This window comes from Sarcophilus harrisii, chromosome 3 (assembly GCF_902635505.1).
Source record: "Sarcophilus harrisii chromosome 3, mSarHar1.11, whole genome shotgun sequence".
In the NCBI taxonomy this organism is placed as follows: Eukaryota; Metazoa; Chordata; class Mammalia; order Dasyuromorphia; family Dasyuridae; genus Sarcophilus; species Sarcophilus harrisii.
The window spans coordinates 275,905,212-275,927,639 of record NC_045428.1 but is presented as its reverse complement, the minus strand read 5'-3'; the positions used below and the strand labels follow the sequence as shown (position 1 = coordinate 275,927,639).

Here is a 22,428-nt window from a genome sequence, read left to right as displayed (position 1 = left end):
GATTCCTTAACTAGTGTGCTGAACATGTGAGAGGAGAAAATAGGACCAATTTTTGAGGCAGTGGAATGGAATGGACAACATAGACAATCGATTCAGTGTGAGGGAAAGAATCAAGGATCGTCTTCTTAATTAGCTTGCTAGTACTTTATGTGTTAATTCTCATGCTTACAACAAAACCAACACACACCAATACTATAAACACCCAAGAAGTCGAAACTATTTGGACAATCATACCTGCAGTTATTCTAGTCCTAATTGCTCTCCCTTCCCTCCATATTCTTTATATAATAGATGAAATTTTCAACCCATACCTTACAGTCAAAGCCATAGGCCATCAATGGTACTGAAGCTACAAATACACTGACTATGAAGATTTGTCATTTGACTCACACATAGTACCAACCCAAGACTTGACTCCCGGACAGTTATGACTTCTAGAGGTAGACAATCGAGTAGTTCTTCCTATAGAACTTCCAATTCGAATGTTAATCTCATCAGAGGATGTACTCCACACATGAGCAGTACCTTCTTTAGGGCCAAAAGCAGATGCTATCCCTGGACAATTGAACCAAGCCACTTTAACCTCCACTCGCCCTGGAGTTTATTTTGGTCAATGTTCAGAGATTTGTGGGTCCAACCACAGCTTCATGCCCATTGTACTAGAAATGTCGACCCTAAGATATTTTGAAATCTGGTTGGACATAATGCAAACATCTTTGAGAAACCAATATAATACTTTAGATTCTTCAATAGATATACTAAAGCTTAAGATCCGAAAGGCAGTGCTAGGTGACAGGCCAGGAACCAAAAAGCTTTGAGCTCAGATCCTGCCTCAGACACTTGCTTGATATGTGATCTTGAGCAAATAATTTAATATCTGCTTGCTGATCCCACTGAAAAAGGAAATGGCAAACTATTCCTGTGTCACTGCCAAGAAATCCCCCCAGGAAAATATGGCCCATAATATGAGCAACCTACAGAGCTGTACTTCCACAAAGGGACAAAGACTTAGAGGAGGATCACTATCAGCTAACTGAATTAGCTGTACAACACAGAGGTTGTTGTTTGTCCTTCCTTCTCCAAGAGACCATGATATCAGGGAGGTGAAATCACGGCATTCAAGTGAATTGGATTTAAGAGAGGGAAGGCTATTGAGATCACCTGCTAGTGAGCCAATGAATTGATAAAACTGATAAAAATCACCCCAAAACAAGAAGTAGGTGAACGGTAACTGCAAACATTGAGTGTGCATACTTAATATATTAATTAATATTTATTTCTCCACAGAGAAGTTTTCTGCCATTTTGAACATGGGTTATATGATGAAGAGGGAGGAATATGTTAAGGAGGAACACACAATGGAAGGACCAAGAAGTTGGTTAACTTTATGATAGGAAATAAAAGGCTTATTCCTGCATCTTTAAGTGCAGAAATGTCTAGGGACCTTCCTGGGGTGTATCATCATTTCTTACAAGTACCATAAACCAACCAACATACTTCATTCACTCCAGAGTCCTTTTTATCTTTGTAGTATATTTCTAACAATGAGGTCATGAAGCATCAGATATGACTGATCAACAATAAGAAAGGTTTAATAATGGGGTTTTAAACTTGAGAAAAAAAAAAAAAAAAGAGGAGAGTGGGAGGTGGGTACTAGGTAGTATAGTAGATAAAGTGATATACCTGGAATCTGAAGGACCTGAACGCTAATCCAGGATTGGATACTTATTATCTATGCGATCTGGACAAATTATTAAAGCTCTTTTTTGACTCAGTTTCCTCAACAGTAAAATGGAGGCCCTAGTTAAAGAAGGAAATAGCAAACCACTTCAGTATCTTTGCCAAGAAACGTCATAAAAAATGGGGTCACACACACACCTCTCAGATTGGCTAAGATGACAGGAAAAGATAATGATGAATGTTGGAGGGGATGTTGTATACAGATCCACTCACTCTGAAGAGCATTTTTGAATTCCTCAAAGAACTATCAAACTGTGCTGCACACCCTTTGATCCAGCAGTGTTTCTACTGGGCTTGTATCCCAAAGAGATCATAAAGGAGAGAAAGAGACCCGTATGTGCAAAAATGTTTATGGCAGCCCTTTTGTAGTGCTAAGAAACTGGAAACTGAGTGGATGCCCTTCAATTGGAGAATGTCTGAACAAGTTATAGTATATGAATGTTATGGCATATTATTGTTCTATAAGAAATGATCAGGAGGATGATTTCAGAGAGGTCTAGAGAGACTTACATGAACTTATTATAAGTGAAGTGAGTGGAACCAAAAGAACATTGTACATGGCAATAGCAATATTATGCAATGATCAATTCTAAATATGGCTCTTTCCAACAATGAGATGATTCAGTCCAGTTCCAATGAAGTTGTGATGGAGAAAGCTGTCAACACCCAGAGAGATGACTGTGGGAACTGAGTGTCGATCACAACATAGTATTTCCACTTTTTGTTGTTTGCTTGCATTTTGTTTTCTTTCTCATTTTTTTCTTTTTTGATCTTTCCTGTGCAGCATGATAAATGTGGAAATAAGTATGGAAGAACTGCACGTTTAACATATATTGCAGCACTTAACTGTGTAGGGAAGGGAGTGCGGGCTCAAAAGGAGGAAGAAAAACAAATTGGAACACAAGGTTTTGTAAGGGTGGGTGTTGAAACTATGCATATGTTTTGAAAACTAAAAGCTTTTTTTTTTTTTTAAATGGGGTCACAAAGAGCCAGATATAACAATAACTTAACAAATAAGGTAAGGGTAAAAAGAATGCACAAAACAATGAACACAATGAAGGTTGAAGAAAGGCAGATTTAAGCTGTGCTTAATTCAACAATTTAATTCAACAAAGGGGGAAAAAATCATTCTAATAATTAGAGCTGACAAAAAGTCAACCTTTTGTTGGTGGTAGGCTCCTATTGATGGTGCTTTTAAAAAAAGCCACATGACTACTTTGTTGAGTTTGATGTAGAATTGGTTCTTGCTTGGGAATGGGTTGCTTTGAATGACCACTAAACTCTCAACTGTCAGATTCTGCTGCAATTCCTTTAGTACGAGATCGTTTTGAAGGAGTGACAGGATCAAACACTGAGGGACCAGTATGCTTGAATCTGGTTTTGTTTTAGTCTTGTAACTCAGAGCTACTATTAAGATCTATCCTGAACCTCATTCTAGCTTTGTAAGATCCCTGCTCCAAATAACTCTAGAAGCTTGACATTGGAATTGGTTTTGACATGCCTAATCTAAAACAGTATGGTAGAGTGAAAATGAAGTGTCAGGAGGGGAAGAAGAAAAAATCTGCATGGGGAAAGAGGGTTGGAATGGAAAACACTAATACAACTTAGAAATACAAAGTAGAGGTATTTTGAGTAGTGTTCTAGTGCCATTTTCAATTAGCTGGTGAAAGCTATTAAATTTTCAGTATGAGAATTTATACTTCAAAAATCAGCAAATGTTACAAATTGGGGCTTGATGTACTGCTTTGTTAGTTAAATGATGAATAAAATGTTAATAATGCAAATAAAACTTAAAAGAGTGTCCTAGGTATATTGGTATATTTTTAAACAGAGAGCTAGTTGTTAACATTTATCAGAACACATCTGGAATAGTTAAGATAAATATCAATGATGAAAATCAATCAATTTCCTTCTCTACCTGTACCCCAGTTCTGTTTTATCTGCCACATCTCAGAAGAGATCCCACACTGGATCCTTCTTTCTGGAAACATTCTTAATATTTTACTAAGTACATTTTTTTTTTTAACCAAAGAAGCTATTATAGTTGTTGGCATATAAAGAAGTAAAGAATTAAATGCAGAAGCACAGCTTAAATGTATCATTTAGCTTTCAAATACAAGCAAAGGAAGAACATAGTTCTTTTAAGGAAATCCTTAATTAGGACTTGGCACTGAATCAAAGAGATTACATTATGGCTTTTTTATTTTTTCATGCAAAAGGAAACTAACATTTAATTTATTTCAATTTAAGTCAAGGTCACATACTCTTATTTTAAAGGTCACTCAAAGTTATTATTTTTTTTTCTTTTTCTTTTTTTTTGCTGAGGCAATTGGGGTTAAGTGACTTGCCCAGGGTCACACAGCTGGGAAGTGTTAAGTGTCTGAGGCTAGATTTGAAATCAGGGAGTCCCGATTTCAAGGCTGGTGCTCTATCCACTGCACCACCTAGCTGCCTTCAAAGTTATTTTTAATTGTAGATTTTTGGACACAGGGATGGGGAAAAAAATACTGGCCCAATTAATGCTGGTAAGAAAAAAATTATCTCTGGGGAAATGTTCATTCTATCAAAAGTGTACATAAATATTCAAAGATTTTGTTACATGAGGTTTCAAAGAAGACTCATCATGTCAAAAAATAATTTTGAATAAAATGGAAAAACAATATTTACCAAATATCTGAAGATTTTGCATTACACAAATATTGCAGTTTCTTCAGCCTGAACATCATGGGTTTCCAAAAAGGATTTTTGAGATAGAGAAAAAGGTAATTTGGACATTAATTTTTCATTTGACCATGTATCCTCATTCAGTTTCTTCAACATAAAGTTGTCAATATATGCTTTAACATACTTAACATGTATTGGTCAACCTGACATGGTGGGGAGGGAATGGGGGGAAGGAGGGGAAAAATTAGAACAAAAGATTTGGCAATTGTCAATGCTGTAAAATTACCCATGCATATAACTTATAAATAAAAAGCTATAATAAAAAAACCCATAAAGTTGTCAACATTTAATTCAGATTTTAGGAATAAAAATATCATTTGAAAATAAAACTTAAGTTTAGTTATTGACTCTCACTAACACCACAAAGTTAAGGAAGCCACCATTCTATTAGTTCGAGTAAGCCTGGAGCAAAAGCAGCAAATTATAACATGTGCCAAAGGCAGCTAGCTGGTGGAGTGGATAGCATGCCAGACCTTGAATCAGAAACACTTATATTTGTGAATTCAAATCTGGCCTCAGACACTAAGTGTGTGACTCTGGACAAATCACTTAATCCAGTATGCCTCAGCTTCTTTACCTGTAAAATGAGCTGGAGAAGAAAATGGTAAACTTCCCAGCATCTTTGCCCAAAAAACCCAAATAAGGTCATGAAAAGTTGGACATGACTGAAAAATCAAGTCAACAACAATAATCTGTATCATCAAAAGCTGAGGCTGTATTCCCTTCTGCAAAAAAAAAAAAATAATAATATATTTTGATAAATTTTTACAAAGCATTTTCATTTTTTAGGAATCATTACAATTCTGTGTGGTGGGTATTGCAATTATTCTTAAACCCATTTCAAAAAGAAAGAAGTTGAGATTAAGCGATTTACCCTTCTTACAGCTACATCAGAAGTTCTAAGAAGTTTAACTTGGTCTCTTAATTCTAAATTTCATGCTTTCTCCATCATATTACTTGCTGTCTCTCTTCTATACCACACTGCTTTTTGCTTTTTTTTTTTTAAATTAAAGAAAAAAGGTAGAGGATTCTATTAAGTAAATGTAATATTGTCAGTGAACCTATTTCACAGAACTGGAGTGTTTTTATTACAATCAATATATCCATAGTCATGAGGAGAGATTCAGGAAGTCCCTGGTGACATTTTTCTGGATGAAAACCTAATTTCAATATATATTTACAATAAATCAACAAATCAGAATGTTTTCTTTCAACAGAAAATAAAACTTACCAACTGGTGCTCTCTCTCCACAAAATGCAATGAAGAACATAATACAGAAATACACAACTCAGAATTATGAACACCAGGTATCCTCTCATTGCTAGCACACCTGAAATACAACACATGGAATTATATGTTGGGTATGGCTTAGTGGCCTGAGAGGAAAGAAAAAAAGAATCATGGTTATTACACAAACACAGGCATCCAGTGAATCCAACCTGGTTATTGAGGGACATCTATGGAGAAAATTCAGGAAGAAGTAGCAATGAAGAGATATGTATACTTCAGAAATGTCAGGGAAAGAGCAAATGTAGATTTTTCATCATGGGATAGCAAAGCATATAATCATAGAGACATTCTCTCCTTGTTTTCTATATTTGGAGAAAAACACTTTTCATGGAATGATGTATTTGTAGTAATTAACTTAAAAATACAGAGTTCTAGACTAACAGAGAACACAGAATGTTCGAATCATGACCCAGCTAGGATTAACTGTATGACCCTCTCTAGACTTCAGCTTTCTCATCTGTAAAGTGAAGTATGGTTTTAGATGCATTTTAAATTTTCTTCCAGATCTAACGTTTGATGAGTTTGTGATTTATATCCCAAAATTATTCTTTTTCTCCAAAAAGTATTTTAAAAAAGCCTCTTTTTCTCAATATGGGAGATGTCTTCTACTGTAAAAAGAATTTCTTTCTTCCTAATTAAAAATAATTTATTCACTTCTTTTTTCTGTTTTTTTTTCTTTCTCCCATAGTTTTTCCTGTTTGCTCTGATTTTTCTCTCCCAATATAATTTATAAAACAATATGTATTAAAAACAAACTAAAAAATAAATATAAAAAACAATTTATTTATAGATGGACAATTACATGGAGTAGTGTAGCCTCATCTCTCCTAGATTATCTCATTCACTCTTACCTCAGATCCCACCATCCTAACCAGCAGAAATATAGCTAAAGGTGATGATAGGCATATTTCACATATTTCAGGGCACATGGCAGTGGTTTCTGTCCCAAAGCTTCTGAGGAACCAGACCAACCCTCAACAGCTGAGCTGAGAAATAGGTCTGGGAAACAGCTTCTGTAAGAAGCAAAGGGTGACCTATGGTAGAGGAGGCCCTTGTGTGCACGTGGCCTCCCTGTGGGAAGGTGGAGGCAGACAACAGGAAATTTATCCCAAATCAGGAAAACTGAGGTGTGAAATCCTGAGGATAAACACAGTTGCAGGGGTAGGCCTCTGCTCGACAATGTACCTAGGGTTCCACAGTGGATTCCGGGCCACAAGCCCCTTCTGAACAGACCTGAGGAGAAAAAGGGGCTGACAACATCCATTCGGTTCTCCTTCCTGGCAGATCTTATCTTTGCCTTCCTCTTCACTATCCTCAAACAAGTATTCTTGGATCTCATGCTTGACCAGACCCTCTGCCTCCAGCCCTGGGACTCCATCAGAATGTAGGGAGGAAAGGGATCCAGGAAGGGCATCTTTCATGTTCACACGGCAACTGTAGCATAGCTGCTCCAGGAAGGTGGCTCTCAGCTACTTCCTCTCAGGCAATGCGCTTAGCAACAGCCCTGCTGCAGCAGGACCTCCCAGAGCCTCTGTGGGCAGTGTAGGGCAGGTGAGGATTTCTGGGGCAGATGCTCAAAGGTCCAAGTGCTAAATGCAATGACACTGTCTGCACTCTCAATGTCCAAAGCACATGTGCAGAGAGGCAGTAGGCAGTCAGAGGGCCGGCCACATGCCCATGTTCGGGAGCCTTCACCAGCTTCCATGATGTTGGTGGAAGGGAGCTGGACTTGGAATTGGCACATGAAGTTGGTGGATACTTGCCTTCTCTGGGCAATGTTATTAGTGACTGGGTGTGAAGACAGGCACTTCAAATATCTTATTGTAAAAAGCAATCTCCTTCAAGAGGTAGTCTTGCATGAGTAGTCTGAGAAGCCTGTGAAGGAAGCCCCTCTCCCCAGGGCCATAAACCTGAAGGTCAGGTGTGTGCAGCTGTTACCCAGCATCATTTTGGAATAGCCTTGCAGCTGAACCATGTGCAGGAGCAGGGGGATCTGAACCTGCAGAAGCTCCTCTTGTGTAGTCAATGTCTTCATGCAGCTGAAGAGTCATAAAAGTCATGTGTTGGGCTGAGGAGGCTGTCATCAGCAACTTCCTCCTGTCCCATAGGGTTCTAGAAGGGTGATAACTTGTCTCAGCTTTTCCTGGATCAGCTTCTTTGTCCTCTTCTTCTGGCAGTCTCTGCTGCTGCTGGATAAAAATCATCCTTACAGGTATTCTCAGACCTTCCAGGGCCTTAGGACTGATGTGGCTAAATTAAAAATCTCTTCTAATGAGATAATGTGATGTGGGAAACTGTCTGCAGGATCAACTTTACTTATGACAAGGTCCTTGTTCTCTCCTCCAGGTTCTGTCTCCAAATTGCATCCTCATCCACAGAGATATTGCCCAGCACAAAGAACAGCCTCTACACAGACCCTCTTGGACTTGTCAGATCTTTGAGTTGGATGAGGGACCACTAGACCTTGCAAAAAGGATCTTTTCTTCTGGGAAGATAAATTGATTATTTCCTAGCATTACTCAGAACCTATAAGTATAATAATATGCCTCGAAATAGTCTTTGCTGAAAGTTGCTCCAGTATAGATGATCAAGACAGGCAAACCCTATTTGAATTCCATTTATTTCTGCTTATAGCACCTCCTACATAGAATATTCAGGTTTGGGAAATAAAATAATTGCTTCTAATCGAGAAATGAAAAAGAAAGTTATTACTTCTGTATGTATCTTTTAAACTGGAAAAACATAAAAATATTGTATTGCAAAGTTAATGATATAGAACTTTTCCCCAAATATATGACTATTCTTATGAATCTCATATCATTCTGAATCAAAAGTATATATATTTGAAGATCCTAGCTTTGTTTATTTAAAATACTCAATTTCCTGACCAGCAGGACGAATACAGAGAGGATTGGCGAGACTTACATGAACTGATGCTGAGCGAAATGAGCAGAACCAGGAAATCATTATATAACTCAACAGCGATACTGTATGAGGATGTAGTGGATTTCTTCAAAGACAAGATCTAACAGCTACACCCAAAAGAAAGAACACTAGGAAATGAATGTAAACTGCTTGCATTTTTGTTCTTCTTCCCAGGTTATTTATACCTTCTAAATCCAATTCGCCCTGAGCAACAAGAAAACTGTTCGGTTCTGCACACATATTGTATCCAAGATCTACTGTAATCTATTTAATATGTATAGGACTGCTTGCCATCTTTGGGGAGAGGGCGGAGGGAGGGAGGGGAAAAATCGGAACAGAAGTGAGAGCAAGGGATAATGTTGTAAAAAATTACCCTGGCATAGGTTCTGTCAATAAAAAGTTATTTAATAAAATAAATAAATAAATAAAAAATAAAATAAAATAAAATACTCAATTTCCTTCCCTAAAATACTCAACAAATAAACAAATCCAAGGAAAAAATGTTTTTTATGAAATAAAATTGCTTTGGTGAGTTATTTTTCCCCTAAAGGTTGAAGATAGAATTCTTGGGTTCTGACTTCTAGCATAGTGGTTGCCAAGTCCCTTTTTATAAATCATCCATTGACTTCCTTAAATTTTTATAAAGGGATATATAAAAATAGAGTAAGAAGACTTAGAAATATTATAACAAAACTAAACATAAATATAATATAAATATAAGTAATATAAAATATTCTTCCCAAATACTGTAACTGATGTTCCAGTTTCAGTGTATTCTGTTGCCAACTACGACAACGGCCTTGGAGACGTCTGATGAGGCTTGAGAATCTCTTAAACTATCTGGATATACCTATCTTACAATACCCATTCATTTAGGAAGTTGGCAGAGAGGTCAGAAAATTCCATGCTCTCCAAATTTCCCTCACAAACAAGACCAAATAATTCTTTGAGAACACAGAGCAGTAAAACTAAACAAGAGTTGTGGCAGAAAGTGGTCCTCCTGGAACAACCAGATAAGATGTGAAGAATGATACCAAGACTGAAGTTTGGCCCTGATGAAGTGTAAACAATTCTGGGTTAGTTCCACTGAAACAGTAAGCCACCAGCCCAGAGTTTAGCTGGGCTAGAAGGTAGCCTAAGTCGCAGCCACAGCCACAGGAATTTCCACCTCTCAGTATGGGGAGTCAGGAGTCTGAGGTGGGGAAGACTGAGGGAACCTTCGCTGATAATTGATGACAGGCCCAGCTGTGCTTCAGAGATATGGCCCTGCATGAGAAGGAACCAGCACATGAGGGCAGAAGCAGTGGGGCTGGGATGCTACTCACTGTAAACACCACAAAACAGAAGGGTAAATGAAGTTCTTGGATTCAGCTTTTGGACCAGAAGGGAGAACTGATATCATAAACCAGTCCTAGGGGAGATTATCTCAACAATCTTCTACCAAAAAAAAAAAAAGAGAGAGAGAGAGAGAGCAGAAAAATAAGAGCCCAACCATAGAAAGTTATTTTGGGAATAGGGAAGATGGGGTAGGCCAGCATAGCCCCAGCAAAGCAGGACTCTTGCTTTAGCACACTAGATCTTATAGCTACAGTGGGGGGCAGGGACCTCCTCACAAGTCCAGGGCATAAAAGTGTTTGTGGTCAGATTCCCTAGATAGGCAGTTTTCACTCTGTCAACTGCAAGTGGAACAATTTTATACTGTTTTGAATATAATTTTTTGAGCCTTTACTTTTTTTGTAAATTAATATGAATTCTTTTCACTCCCTTTCAGCTTTCTCTTCAAATATATAAAAAGAAAACAAAACCTTGTAGCAAACACATGTACAAATTTTACAAATGCAGAAAAGTAAAACTATGAAAGACATCCTTTACTGATCATAATGCAATGAAAATTTTATTCAATAACAGGTCATTAATGGAAAAATTGAAAATTGGAAAACAAATAATAATTCTAAGGAACTGTTGAGTCAAATAAGTATAAATTCTAAATATCAGTGGACAAAGTAGCTGAAAGCTACAAAATGGGTGCTTCTTAATGTCCCAGAGTTAGGATTTGAATCCAGGCCTTCCTAATTCCTACTCTGGCTTTCTACCTATTACACCAGAGGTTGACAAATCAGAGCCCCAAATTATGAATGCCTTTTATATTTATGTATTACATAAATGCCATTATATCTAGATTGGTGGCATAAATTTGCCTACCCCTTAATTACACATTACTGCTTCTTGTACTAAAAAATATTATATTGTTATTATTATTACTTTCACTCTGGCCCTTGAAAGATTTAAGATTTAATTAAGAGTGAAAAAAACAATGTTCCTGAGTTACAAAACTGAGGATTACTCCTATTTTAAAAATAATTTATTCCAGTCTATGTAAGTAGGTCAATTAAAATAGTCGGTTCTATAACATTAAAATTTGAAAATATAATTTGTCAGGCAAATACACAGACCCCCCAAGTACATCAATTTAGGAAAACAAAATGGAACATTGTGGTATTTATCTATATTGACTTATATATTCCCAAATATCTAAAGCAATTTCTAATTTAGTGCTAAAATATTGCTTGGTAATTCAGGAAAAAATGACAATGTACTGGAGTCAACCTCTACTGATTCATGACAACACATGGCTAAATTTTTAGGAATCTGGTGCAAAGCTCAATTGGCTGCCATACCTATAATGTTATTTGCTGTTATAAAAGCACTGATGTTAATCAAGCCCAGCAAAATGTACTTTCATCAACACATTATTCTGTACATTAAATAACTATGGCTTAAATAGTAAACATTTGAAAGAAAACAATTGAATTTTGTTCTGATTATGCTAATACATATTATTGGGGAATAAACTCTAGAGCAACCACAAAATTGTTAGAAAAATTTCTTTAAATCACTTTTAAATCATTGATTCAATTATCAATAATTCAATTGATCAATTATGACAATTCAGTATCTGACATAAAGCTAATAACTGTATAAAATATTTCTGGACAAAATATTTTATATTTTGAAAATCTGATTAAAAAAATAAACCAAGTGAGAAACTACAACTAAAAAAAGCTTGAAATTATAATTATTAATATTGGTTGAGTAGTAGGATCAAGATGGTGGTATGTATTTTATAATCTTCTACTGCTATATACTATGTATATATTCTATATGCATTTTTCTCATTCTTCTTATTCTGGTTTGGCAAAGAGATTAGTTAATATTAAGTTCCTATAACACCTTGCTTTAAAGACTGACATTCCTAAAGAAGTTAATTGTATTACAGTGTTAAAAAAAAAAAAAAAAAAAGTCGGCTTAACATTTAGAAAGCATAAAAATCAAATAAATGATCTATGAGCGTTTTGGAAAATTTAAAGATTGGTTATAGAAAACATGACTCTCACACTCAAGATCTGATTAAATCAAATAAATTTAAAGATGCCTCACTAAATAAAAATAAAAAATTCAATGTTCTTCCTAAAAATGTTACTAGAAAATAGAATCAAAAACATGGACTTATGGGGCAGCTAGGTGGCACAGGGATAGAGCACCAGCACTAAAGTCAGTAAGACCAGAATTCAAATTTGACTTCAGACACTTAACACTTCCTAGCTGTGTGACCCTAAACCCCAATTGTCTCAGGAAAAAAAAAAATTGGACTTAAGTCTTGTATGATATAGAAATGATTACATCATTTAAAATTATTTTGATTTATTAGAACTACCTATTTTAGCCTTGTGAAGAACTAATTTTACCATGTATGGCTGGTGCCATACATTTGCATCATTTCAGTGAAATTTTAAAATTATCAATATGCACAATTTTTAAAATGTTGTAGAAAAGAATATAGAATCAATATTCCAAGCCCTACAACAACTACACAAAAAACTAAAAAAAATTCTTTAGTACTTTAGTACTACTACAATCAGCAGTGATAAGGCTAAAAGAGGTTTTTAGTTTAATGAATGTAAACTGTACTAAGGTAAAAAGTACTTTAATGATAGATCTCTTCTAAGATTTAATGGTAATAAATTGGGGGGAACAGTTAGTCAACTAGGATTCAATTCCATTTGTTAAAGGTTGAACTGCAACTATGATATGGCTATAAATACAGAAGATTGACTAAAAAAATAAAAATCAACAAAATATTATGTGAGGATCAATAATAGTCTTTAAGGAATTTATAATAAAGTTTTATACACACACACACATATATATACACATATATTATTACTTGTCCATTTTGTGTTATTCAGTAATATTTATGAAATTTGTGACATTATATATGTATGTTTTTTTTTTGAGGTGGTTGCTAAACATTCACCAGCAAACCAGTATATGACATCCTTTAAAAAGGTGAATGATTAATATAATAAAGGATTTACTGATAATAAATCAACAACCATTTATTAAAAGATGCAGAACATATTCAAGAATTAACAAATCAATAGTACATACAGTTAGAAATTACCCTCTCTGACCTATCTTGCATTTTTCCTTGATAAGAAAAAGTTTTAATAATAACAAGCACCAAGTTTTTAAATTTAAATCGACTTTCCTACACTTATCAACCAACAAACTGCCTTGCCAACCATCTGATTGTGTTTGCTCAGAGAATTCAAATTAATTCTCACAGCTGCCAAACACAACATAATTAGGATAGCAAGATACTGCCAAAACATCACATGATACAGACCAAAGACAAATATAAACGGTGAAATCAATAGGACCTTTGGAGGTAGATGCTTACATGTTGCTTATATAAAGATAATAACTCAGAGTGGAGAAAAAACCAGGATCAAAGGTAGAAACCGCTAGACATAAAAAGTGCCTCTGACACACAAATTGGCAATGTGAACCTAGGCAAGTCTCAATTTCTTGTGCTGAGCAACTTCTTTAGATTATCAAATCTTCTGTGACTTTTAGTCTATCTTGGCAGAAGTTTCCACATAAAGATGTACCTATGCTAATGAAATTACAACAAAAATTAACATGCATCAGATAAGCAAGTGGACTCTTGAGTAGAGAGCTGGCATTGTTACTTAATGATGTCTGATATTTCTAAAGAAGTCAGCTGTATTACAGTTAAGAAAAAAAAAAAAAAAAAAAAAAAAAAAAGACCCAGAAGAATGTCCTCTGGGAAAAAACTTCTTAAACTTTTTCCCCCCCCCCCCCCCCCCCGAGAAATTTTTATGTGACCTTAGGTATATGTACATAAAATAGGTATACAAATCAAATGTTTACTGATTAAATCATAATTCCATGACTCCCCACATTCAGGTACAAGACTTCATATGGAGTTGTGCACCACAGGTTAAGAAGCTGGATCCTAGGATATTGAGAAGACCTGCCATGTAGGGCAAGGAGAAAAACAATATGAGATAAGAGGAAATAATACTGATGATAATGATGACTTATTCGGGATCTATTATTGGCCAGACACTTTACACGTATTAACAGACTTTTATTTTGCACAGCAGTCCCGTTAACTTAGGTGCTATTATTATCCCCATTTTACAGTTCAGGAAACTGAGGCAGACACAGGTTAAGCCCCTTGTCCAAGATCACACAGTCCGAGATGAGGGCTTCCTCATTCCAGGTCCAAAGTTCAATCCTCTGTACCATGTAGCTGCCTCACTTTGATAAAGTATAGATCTGTGACCTAAGAGAAAAATACCCATCCACATCAGTGAGATTCCAAATTCTCTTAAGTTTATCTCTGGTATAGCATTTGGAGTTGAAGAAATAAAGTTATTTCTACAACACTGCAAAAAATATCCACTCTAGAAGTCTGAACATTGTTGTTGCTGTTTATTAAACTTTTTATTTTCAAATGCATGGATAATTTTCAACATTTACCCTTGTAAAATTTTGTGTTCCAAATTTTCCCCCCTTCCTTTCACCTTCTCCTCCAGGCAGCAAGTAATCTAATATGTAGAGAAGAATTGCACATGTTTAACATATATTTCCACAATTACGTTGCACAAGAAAAATCAGATCAAAAAGGGGAAAAATGAGGACGAAAACAAGATGCAAGCAAATAACAACAGAAAGAGTAAAAATACTATGTTATGATCCCCACTCAGTTCCCACAGTCCTCTCTTTGGATGAAGATGGCTCTCTCCATCACAAGACCCTTGGAACTGGCCTCAATCATCCTCAGAATTGATCACCATATAATCTTCTTGTTGCTGTGCACAATGATCTCCTGGTTCTTTTCACTTTACTTAGTGAAGTTCATTTATTATAGTTCATTTAAGTCTCTCTAAACCTTTCTGAAAGCATCCTGCTGATCGTTTCTTATACAACAATAATATTCCATAACATTCATATGCCATAATTTATTCAGCCATTCCCTAACTGATGGGCATCCATCAGTTTCCAGTTCCCTGACACAAACATTTTTGCCCACATGGGTCCTTTTCTCTTTTTTATGATCTTTTTGGGATACAAGGCCTTTAGAGAAATTGCTGGATCAAAGGGGATGTAGCCATTGATTTGTAAAGTGATTGTATCATTACCTAACTCAGAGGCTTTTTTAAGAGACATAAAGGGAACTCTTTAAAAAAAAAATAATAATAGCTTTTTATTTTTCAGGGAACTCTTTTTAGAAAGTACTTGAGAACCTTCTCTTGGGCCCTCCTCCCATCAGTGTAATTAGCATCATTACTGAATTAGCTACTGATTTATTACACAAAAATGATATAAAGATACATGGAAAGAAGCTCAAGTTAAGAATAGTGTGTATAACCTGTGGCACTAGGGATAGGAGAAGAAGATTGAGAATAATCGGAGATTAAAGTTGTAAGGGCATTTTGTAACACAACACATGATTTTTTGAATCTGAAAATTAGTTTCACAGTAGTTAGAGCTGGAAGGAATATTTCTCTTCAAGTATTATCTCTTAATTTTATAGGTGGGGACAGTGAATCCCAGATAAATAAAACATTTGCCCAAGATCACACTGATACTAAGATGCTGCTATGAAATTCTAGGTCTTTTGACTATAAATCCAGAACCATTTTTGCTACACTGCTAGGGCTTTTACTGTCAGATATGTTGATAAATTTAAAATTATCTGTAGGATGGCCATTTAAAATTGGATTTGTGATACATGTACTTCCAAATACATGACTATCTACTTGGCCACACCATATGCTTGGTATCACAGCTTACTCCCTCCCTTACCTTGAAAAGAATGAAAAAAAAAAAAAAAAAAAAAAAAAGTCCTGATCCTCTAAGTCATGGCTCTATATTGAATTGCACACAAAGACTAGGACTATTTAAAGTGCATGGCAATACTAAAACATCCATCATTTTTATTGAAGGAAATGGATGTAATTATTATAATGATGAATTACTAAGGGCCTACAGCTTTGAATTCATACAATCCAACGTCTAAATGAATGAATTTAATCTACTAGACACAGAATCTTGAGATTGTAGAATTGGGAGGGATTTTCTATCATTAATTTCCACTCTGAATATTGACTAATCCAGTTTTGGCTTTTTAAAATGATTTTTCTGTGTCTCCTCACTTTGTATCCTGAAAGTGAAAAATCAAAGGAAGAAAGACATATTTGGGAGATAAGACTAGATAATACTAGATCAGCAAGTCAAAAGCAAGGGTTTGTGAAAAGCAGATTTAAGACAGGAAAAAAATAAAACAACTAAGGACAACTTTATGGTTTATTGTATTACCTCCTGCATGAGCCTCCTCTGCATGTATTTTATCTAGTCCAGCTTTCAAGGAGAATCTTCTTTTTACAGTGTTGAAAGATGGATCCTTAAGATATCTGAAAAGAAGAGAAGATATAAATTGTTAAAAAATGAAAAAAATTATTACTGCTTGAAAAGGCAACTCAGAGGATATTATATTACTATCTACCAATTGATATTTCTATAATTTCTCACCTCTATAAAATTTTTGTTAGAATAATCTATACTTGTGTTAAGGGCATTCTGGATAAAAATATGACAAAGAGGTTTTTTTATTGTTCAGTTGTTTCAATCATGTCCAATTCTTGTGTGACCCCATTTGTAATGGGCTGAGGCTTGAGTTGATGCACTGAGGTCCCAAGCAGGTGAGGCTAAATAGTAATTGGACTATACTCTATTAATATACATGCTTGGATAAAGAATGGCCCTGCCCACTCTCCGTGCAAGTCCTGATGTGTTGTATAGGAAATGACGATTTTGGTGGGTGGGGGCAGAGACAGGAAGAGAGGGTGGGAGAGATTGGGCCTGGGTTCTATTCTGCTAGCTGCTAGTCTCGTGGCTTCTGGTCTAGCTAGCTTCTTGACTCAGCTGCACACCATTGCTATTGCTGATTCTCTCCCACCTCCCATCTTTCTTCACTGAGAATAAAGATCGACGATTTTCCCCTAACCTGAATTCCTGACTCCGGCTGATTTTAAAATACGTGGTCATCACACCCATTTGGGGTTTTCTTCAAAGATGCTGACCATAGTGGCTTGCTATTTTCTTCTCCAGATTATTTTGCAGTTGAGGAAACTGAGGGTCACACAACTAGTGTGAAGCCAGATGCTCTATCCCCTATGCCACCTTGCAATCCCAATGAAGAGGCAAGCGTTTAAAATGACAACCCATAACAGACCACATCTATAGTCAAACAACAGATGGAAAAGTTCATAGAATACAAAATTCCACCGTGTTTATTGATTCTAAATAGTTTGATTTAGTAGAGCAAAATGCATCTTTGAAAGACTTTCCTCCAATAAAGTGCCACTCAAGTAATATGCTAATAACATGTTTCCTGATAAATACAACAGTGTAGGTCTAATTTATGATTTATTAATATCAAGAAAGGCATAAACAAGACAATATTTGTGCTCTAAAGTTATTTATTACTGTCATAGAGGAGGAAGAGTTTCTCTCTAGATGCTTCATTGTAGATGACAATGAACTAATAACATCATATCCCAGAATACTGCACAACTTTCCAAATGAGATCCACAATCACACAAAAAGATTAGCATAAAAATCCATACAAGAGACTCAAGAAGATAAAGAATGCTTATTGTTTGGACTATACTATACAATTATATGGACAGCCTAGTGAACTGGTCCATTTAGTTACATTATCTTGAATCAGTATCACCACGGGACAACAAGTTCGGGCCAGAAATGAATAGGAGAAAAAGTATGAGATAAATTGCAATTAGGAAACTACAATACTTTCAATGAATTTCTTTCTGAAACAAAAATCCACCTTAACATGTTCTCCTAATATTGCTATGTACCTGAACATTTTAGAATATCATGATCTTCAAAGAATTCAAAGGGAAAGTCATTCCAAGCTACCAATGGAGATTCATCAGAGGCATAAATAAGGTTATAGCATTTTGTCAATGATTAATCTGCACAAGAAATGATGTAAAAATATATAAGAGATATATGGTAAAAAAGACATGCCAATCATGTAGTAAAAACAAGTGATAATTGATGAAAAATCCCGTTGCTCTCTGGGTATTCTCATAATATTAAGAAACCTGGAAGAGTGTCCTGGCAGTGACTAGGTCCCCTGAGAAGAATTTACCAGAACATATAGATAAAAGTTACACATAAAAAAAATACACATGGGGTATGAATTGTACTTTTAGAGGATGTGAACAAATTGTTGAGATCATTTAAGAGTCTGAAACACTCAGTAAGTTCTCTAAAGGTCCTTTGTTCCCCACTGTCACTCGCAGGCACTCCCCTCCATCACCTTTCTTCCTTTGAAATTCACTAAATCCACATTTACCACCCCATAATAATTGGTGGTTGTTATCTACTCATCTCCAAGATACTTATTTCTGCCCAGGCTAGGATCTCCCTCTCCTCTCTGATGTCTGCCAGCATTCTAGGGCATCTCAACATCCCATACCAATACTGCCACCAGCCCATCTTGCCAGTTCTTCCATGTATCCATTTCCCATGACTAATTCCTCCACCCTAACTCAGCCACAAACAAAAACAGTCATCCCCTTGATTTTGCCATCACCCACAAGTGTTCTACTTTTGTCCTTGTGAACCCTGAAGTTCCCCAATCTGATCATAATCTTTTCTTATTTCCCCTCTCCCTCTCTTTCCTATCTTGACCCTTTCATAAACTAGTTTAACTCTATTTCTGGATTCTCTTGGCTTCTTATTACATCACCAATCTCCTCTGCCAATTTTCAGCTCTAGTTTACTCCCACCACCATCCGTTGCCTTTACATCACATGTACATCACATGTACTACAATCACATGTAGTTAGAGAAAATCATGAAATCATGCTAACTGGATTCACAACAAATTTATATTACAAAATCTTGAGCTCAATGGAGTAAGACATTCCTTTTACTTCTCCCCATCTGATTCATTATCATACTACAAGCTACTCTTCCAAACTTTTTTCATTCTATCTCAAACCTCCCATAACTCCTGTCTCACAGCTTTTCTTTACCTTTCCCTTTGCAAGCTATTTTTTGGAAAACATTGAAGGCATTTCCCAAGATAATTCCTCACAATTCCCAGATTCCTCGGCCACTGACTCTGCTGCCACCCATGTTTCACATGATTAAATAACTTGAACTCAACAGCATGGTAGTGATGTGTCTCTAACTATCTCCCTATTCCTCTTGAGCATAAGGTCCCTAATTTTCTGTCAATGGTCCATATATGATTCTGGGTAAATAAAGAATGCTAAGTAGAAAGAATGGAATTTTAACTTTAAAGAAAAAGAATTGTCTTTCAAGAGCAACACACTATAAAACATTATATAATACACCATCTATATTATATAACATTACATAATACATATACATACTCAAGTAAAGTACAGAAATCTTACTCAACAAGAAAGTAGGAAAGAAGCAAAGAAAGTAGAAAAAGGAAGAGTAATAAAAAGGAAGGCAGGTTAGGGGAGACAGTGGTCAGTAGCAAAAGAAAATTTCTGAAAAGGGAAAAAGAGTAAGTAAAAAGTAAAGTAAAAAGAGAGAGAAGAAAGAAGAAAACAGAATAAAGGGAAATACATATCAATTATAACTGTGAATGTTTTATGGGATGAATTCACCCATAAAGCAGAATTGGATTGCAGAATCCAACAATATGTTTACAAGAAATACATTTCAACCAGGAAAAACACACACACACACACACACACACACACACACACACTAAGGGGCTGGATCAGAATCTATTATATTTTAGCCGAAGTTAAAAAAGGGGGGATAGCAATCATACTCTTAGACAAAGAGCAAAAACAAAAATAGATCTAATTAAAAGAAATAAACAGGGAAATCACAGCATGCTAAAAATTACCATAGACAATGAAGTAATATCAATACTAAACACAAATGGGCCGAACAACATAATTTTAAAGGAAAAGTTAAATGAATTTTAGGAGGAAATAAATAGTAAAATTATACTAGTGAGGGATTTCAACTCTCCTCTCTCAGAGTTAGATAAATATAACCATAAAATACCTAAAAAACAAGGAATTGAACAGACTTTTTTTTTTTTTTTAAAGGTAAATATGACAGACCTATGGAGAAAACTGAAAGGGAATAGAAAAGAATGTACTTTTTTTTTTTTTTTTTTTTTTTTTTTTTTTTTTTTTTTTTTTTTTAGCTATACATGGCATCTTCACAAAAACTGGCTTTGTTTCAGGGTATAAAAATCTCACAAACAAATGAAGAAAAGCAGAAATATTAAATGCATGCTTTTAAGATCATAATGCCACAAAAATTACATTCAATAAAGGGCCTTGGAAGCGAAGAATAAAAATTTATTGGAAACTAATTAATTTGAAACAACAAAAGAAAAGGATGACTGGGTAAAAAGCAAACAAACAAATTTTAGAAACTATCAATTATTTCATTAAAGAGAATGACAATAATGATATAACCTACCAAAATTTGTGGAATGCAACCAAAGCATAACTAAAGAACAGCAAATGTATATGTCTAAACATACATATACATCATCAATTAAAAAAAAGGTGTAAATCAATGGACTGGTATGCCATTAAAAAAAACTGCAAAAAGAACATATTTAAAATCTCCAGTTAAACACTTAAAATGAACACTTTCAGGGAGTCCTGAAAATCAAAGGAGAAATAAATAAAAATGAAAATTTAAAAATTAATTAAGCTATGGGCTTATTTTATGAAAAATAAAAACAATAAATTATCAGTTAATTTGAACTAAAAAAAAAAGAAAAAGAAAAAGAAAAAAAAATGATCTAACTCTGAAGGACTTATGATGAAAAATGGTATCCATACCCAGAGAAAAAACAGATAGTGTCTGAATGCAGTTTGAGGCATCCCTTTTTTACTTCTATAAAGTAAATAAAGATAAAATTAAAATAGTTATTAAGTTATTTTTTCCAATTACATGCAAATAAAACTGACATTCTAAGGAAAATGGATGAATACTTACAAAAATATAAAATTAATAGAAGTAGAATACTTCTATAACCTTTTCTTAGGAAAATAAATTGAACAATTCATTTAGCTCCCTAAGAAAAAAACCTCCAGGATCAGAAGGGGTGAATTCTATCAAACATTTAAAGAACATTTAGTTCCAAATTTATATAAACTATTTGGGAAAAATAAGTAAAGAAGGAGTTTTGCCAAATTCCTTTTATGACACAAATATGATACCTAAGCCAGAGAATAAAGATAAAGAAAACTACAGGCCAATTTCCCTAATGAATATTGGTGCAAAATATTAAAATAAAAAATCTGGAAAGGAGATTACAATAATCTATCACATACAATGACTCAGAATGCAGGTCCAGTTGAATATCAGGAAAACTATATTCATAATTGACTATCTATAACAAAAAGAACAAAAATCATGTGATTATTGTGATAGCCACAAAAGAGGCTTTTGACAAAACATAAGCATAGGAAAAGTATTATTTACCTAAAACCAAAAGCAAGTATATTAACTGTAATAGGGATAAGGATAGAAGCCTTTTTCAATAAGATCATGTGTGAAGCAAAAATACCTTATCACCACTATAACTGAAGGTTGTATTAGAAAAAGACAAAAAAAAAAAAAAAAAAAAAAGAAATTGGAGGAGTAAAAATAGGCAATAAGGAAACAAAACTATCATTCTGAATATTACAAAGGGTACATATTTTAGAAAATCCTACAGAATCAACCAAAGAGCAAGCTGAAATACTTAACAAAATTTGCCAAAGTTGCAGAATATAAAATAAAGCTATATAAATCATCAGCATTTCTATCTATTAGGAAAAAACCCATCAGGAAGAGGTAGAAAGAGAAATTTCACTTTAAAATAACTGCAAACAATAAAAAAATACTCAGGAATCTACCTGCCAAGACAAATCCAGGCACAATATGAATACAATTACAAATCACTTTTCATGCTAATACAGATCTAAACTGGAAAAATATTAAGTGTTCATGTGTAATTTAAGTCAGTAACATAAAAACAAAAATTCTATCTAAATTAAGTCTCTTATTTAGTGCCATAAATTACCAAAGAATTATTTTACAACGTTAGAAAAAATGATACAAAATTCATCTGGAAGAACAAAAAATGAAGGATATCAAGAGAATCAATTTTTTTAAATGAGAAAAATGGTGGCCTAGCAATATCAGATTTCAAACTATATTAGAAAACACTAATAAAAAAATAACCTGGTACTGACTAAGAAATAGAATGGTAGATACATGGAATAAACTAAGTATACAATACACAGTAGTAAATGATTATAGTAATCTAGCATTTAATAAAC

The 22,428-nt window shown here is 34.7% G+C and overlaps 1 protein-coding gene and 1 pseudogene across 6 annotated transcripts in view; both read right to left on the bottom strand.

Moving 5' to 3' along the window:
- Positions 1-22,428, bottom strand: part of ST3GAL6 (ST3 beta-galactoside alpha-2,3-sialyltransferase 6) — a 112,029-nt gene that overhangs the window by 35,100 nt on the left and 54,501 nt on the right. For 5 of the 6 annotated variants that reach the window (XM_031959549.1, XM_031959550.1, XM_031959545.1 and 2 more), the window contains 2 exons: positions 16,373-16,467; positions 5,696-5,795 (listed from right to left, as the gene is read on the bottom strand). In XM_031959549.1, the coding sequence (XP_031815409.1) occupies positions 5,696-5,784 (89 nt within the window). In that variant the 5' untranslated portion in view covers positions 5,785-5,795; positions 16,373-16,467. The remainder of the gene's footprint in view (positions 1-5,695; positions 5,796-16,372; positions 16,468-22,428) is intronic. The other variant, XM_031959551.1, reaches the window with a different exon arrangement.
- On the bottom strand, positions 6,493-7,805 carry LOC111719688 (annotated as a pseudogene).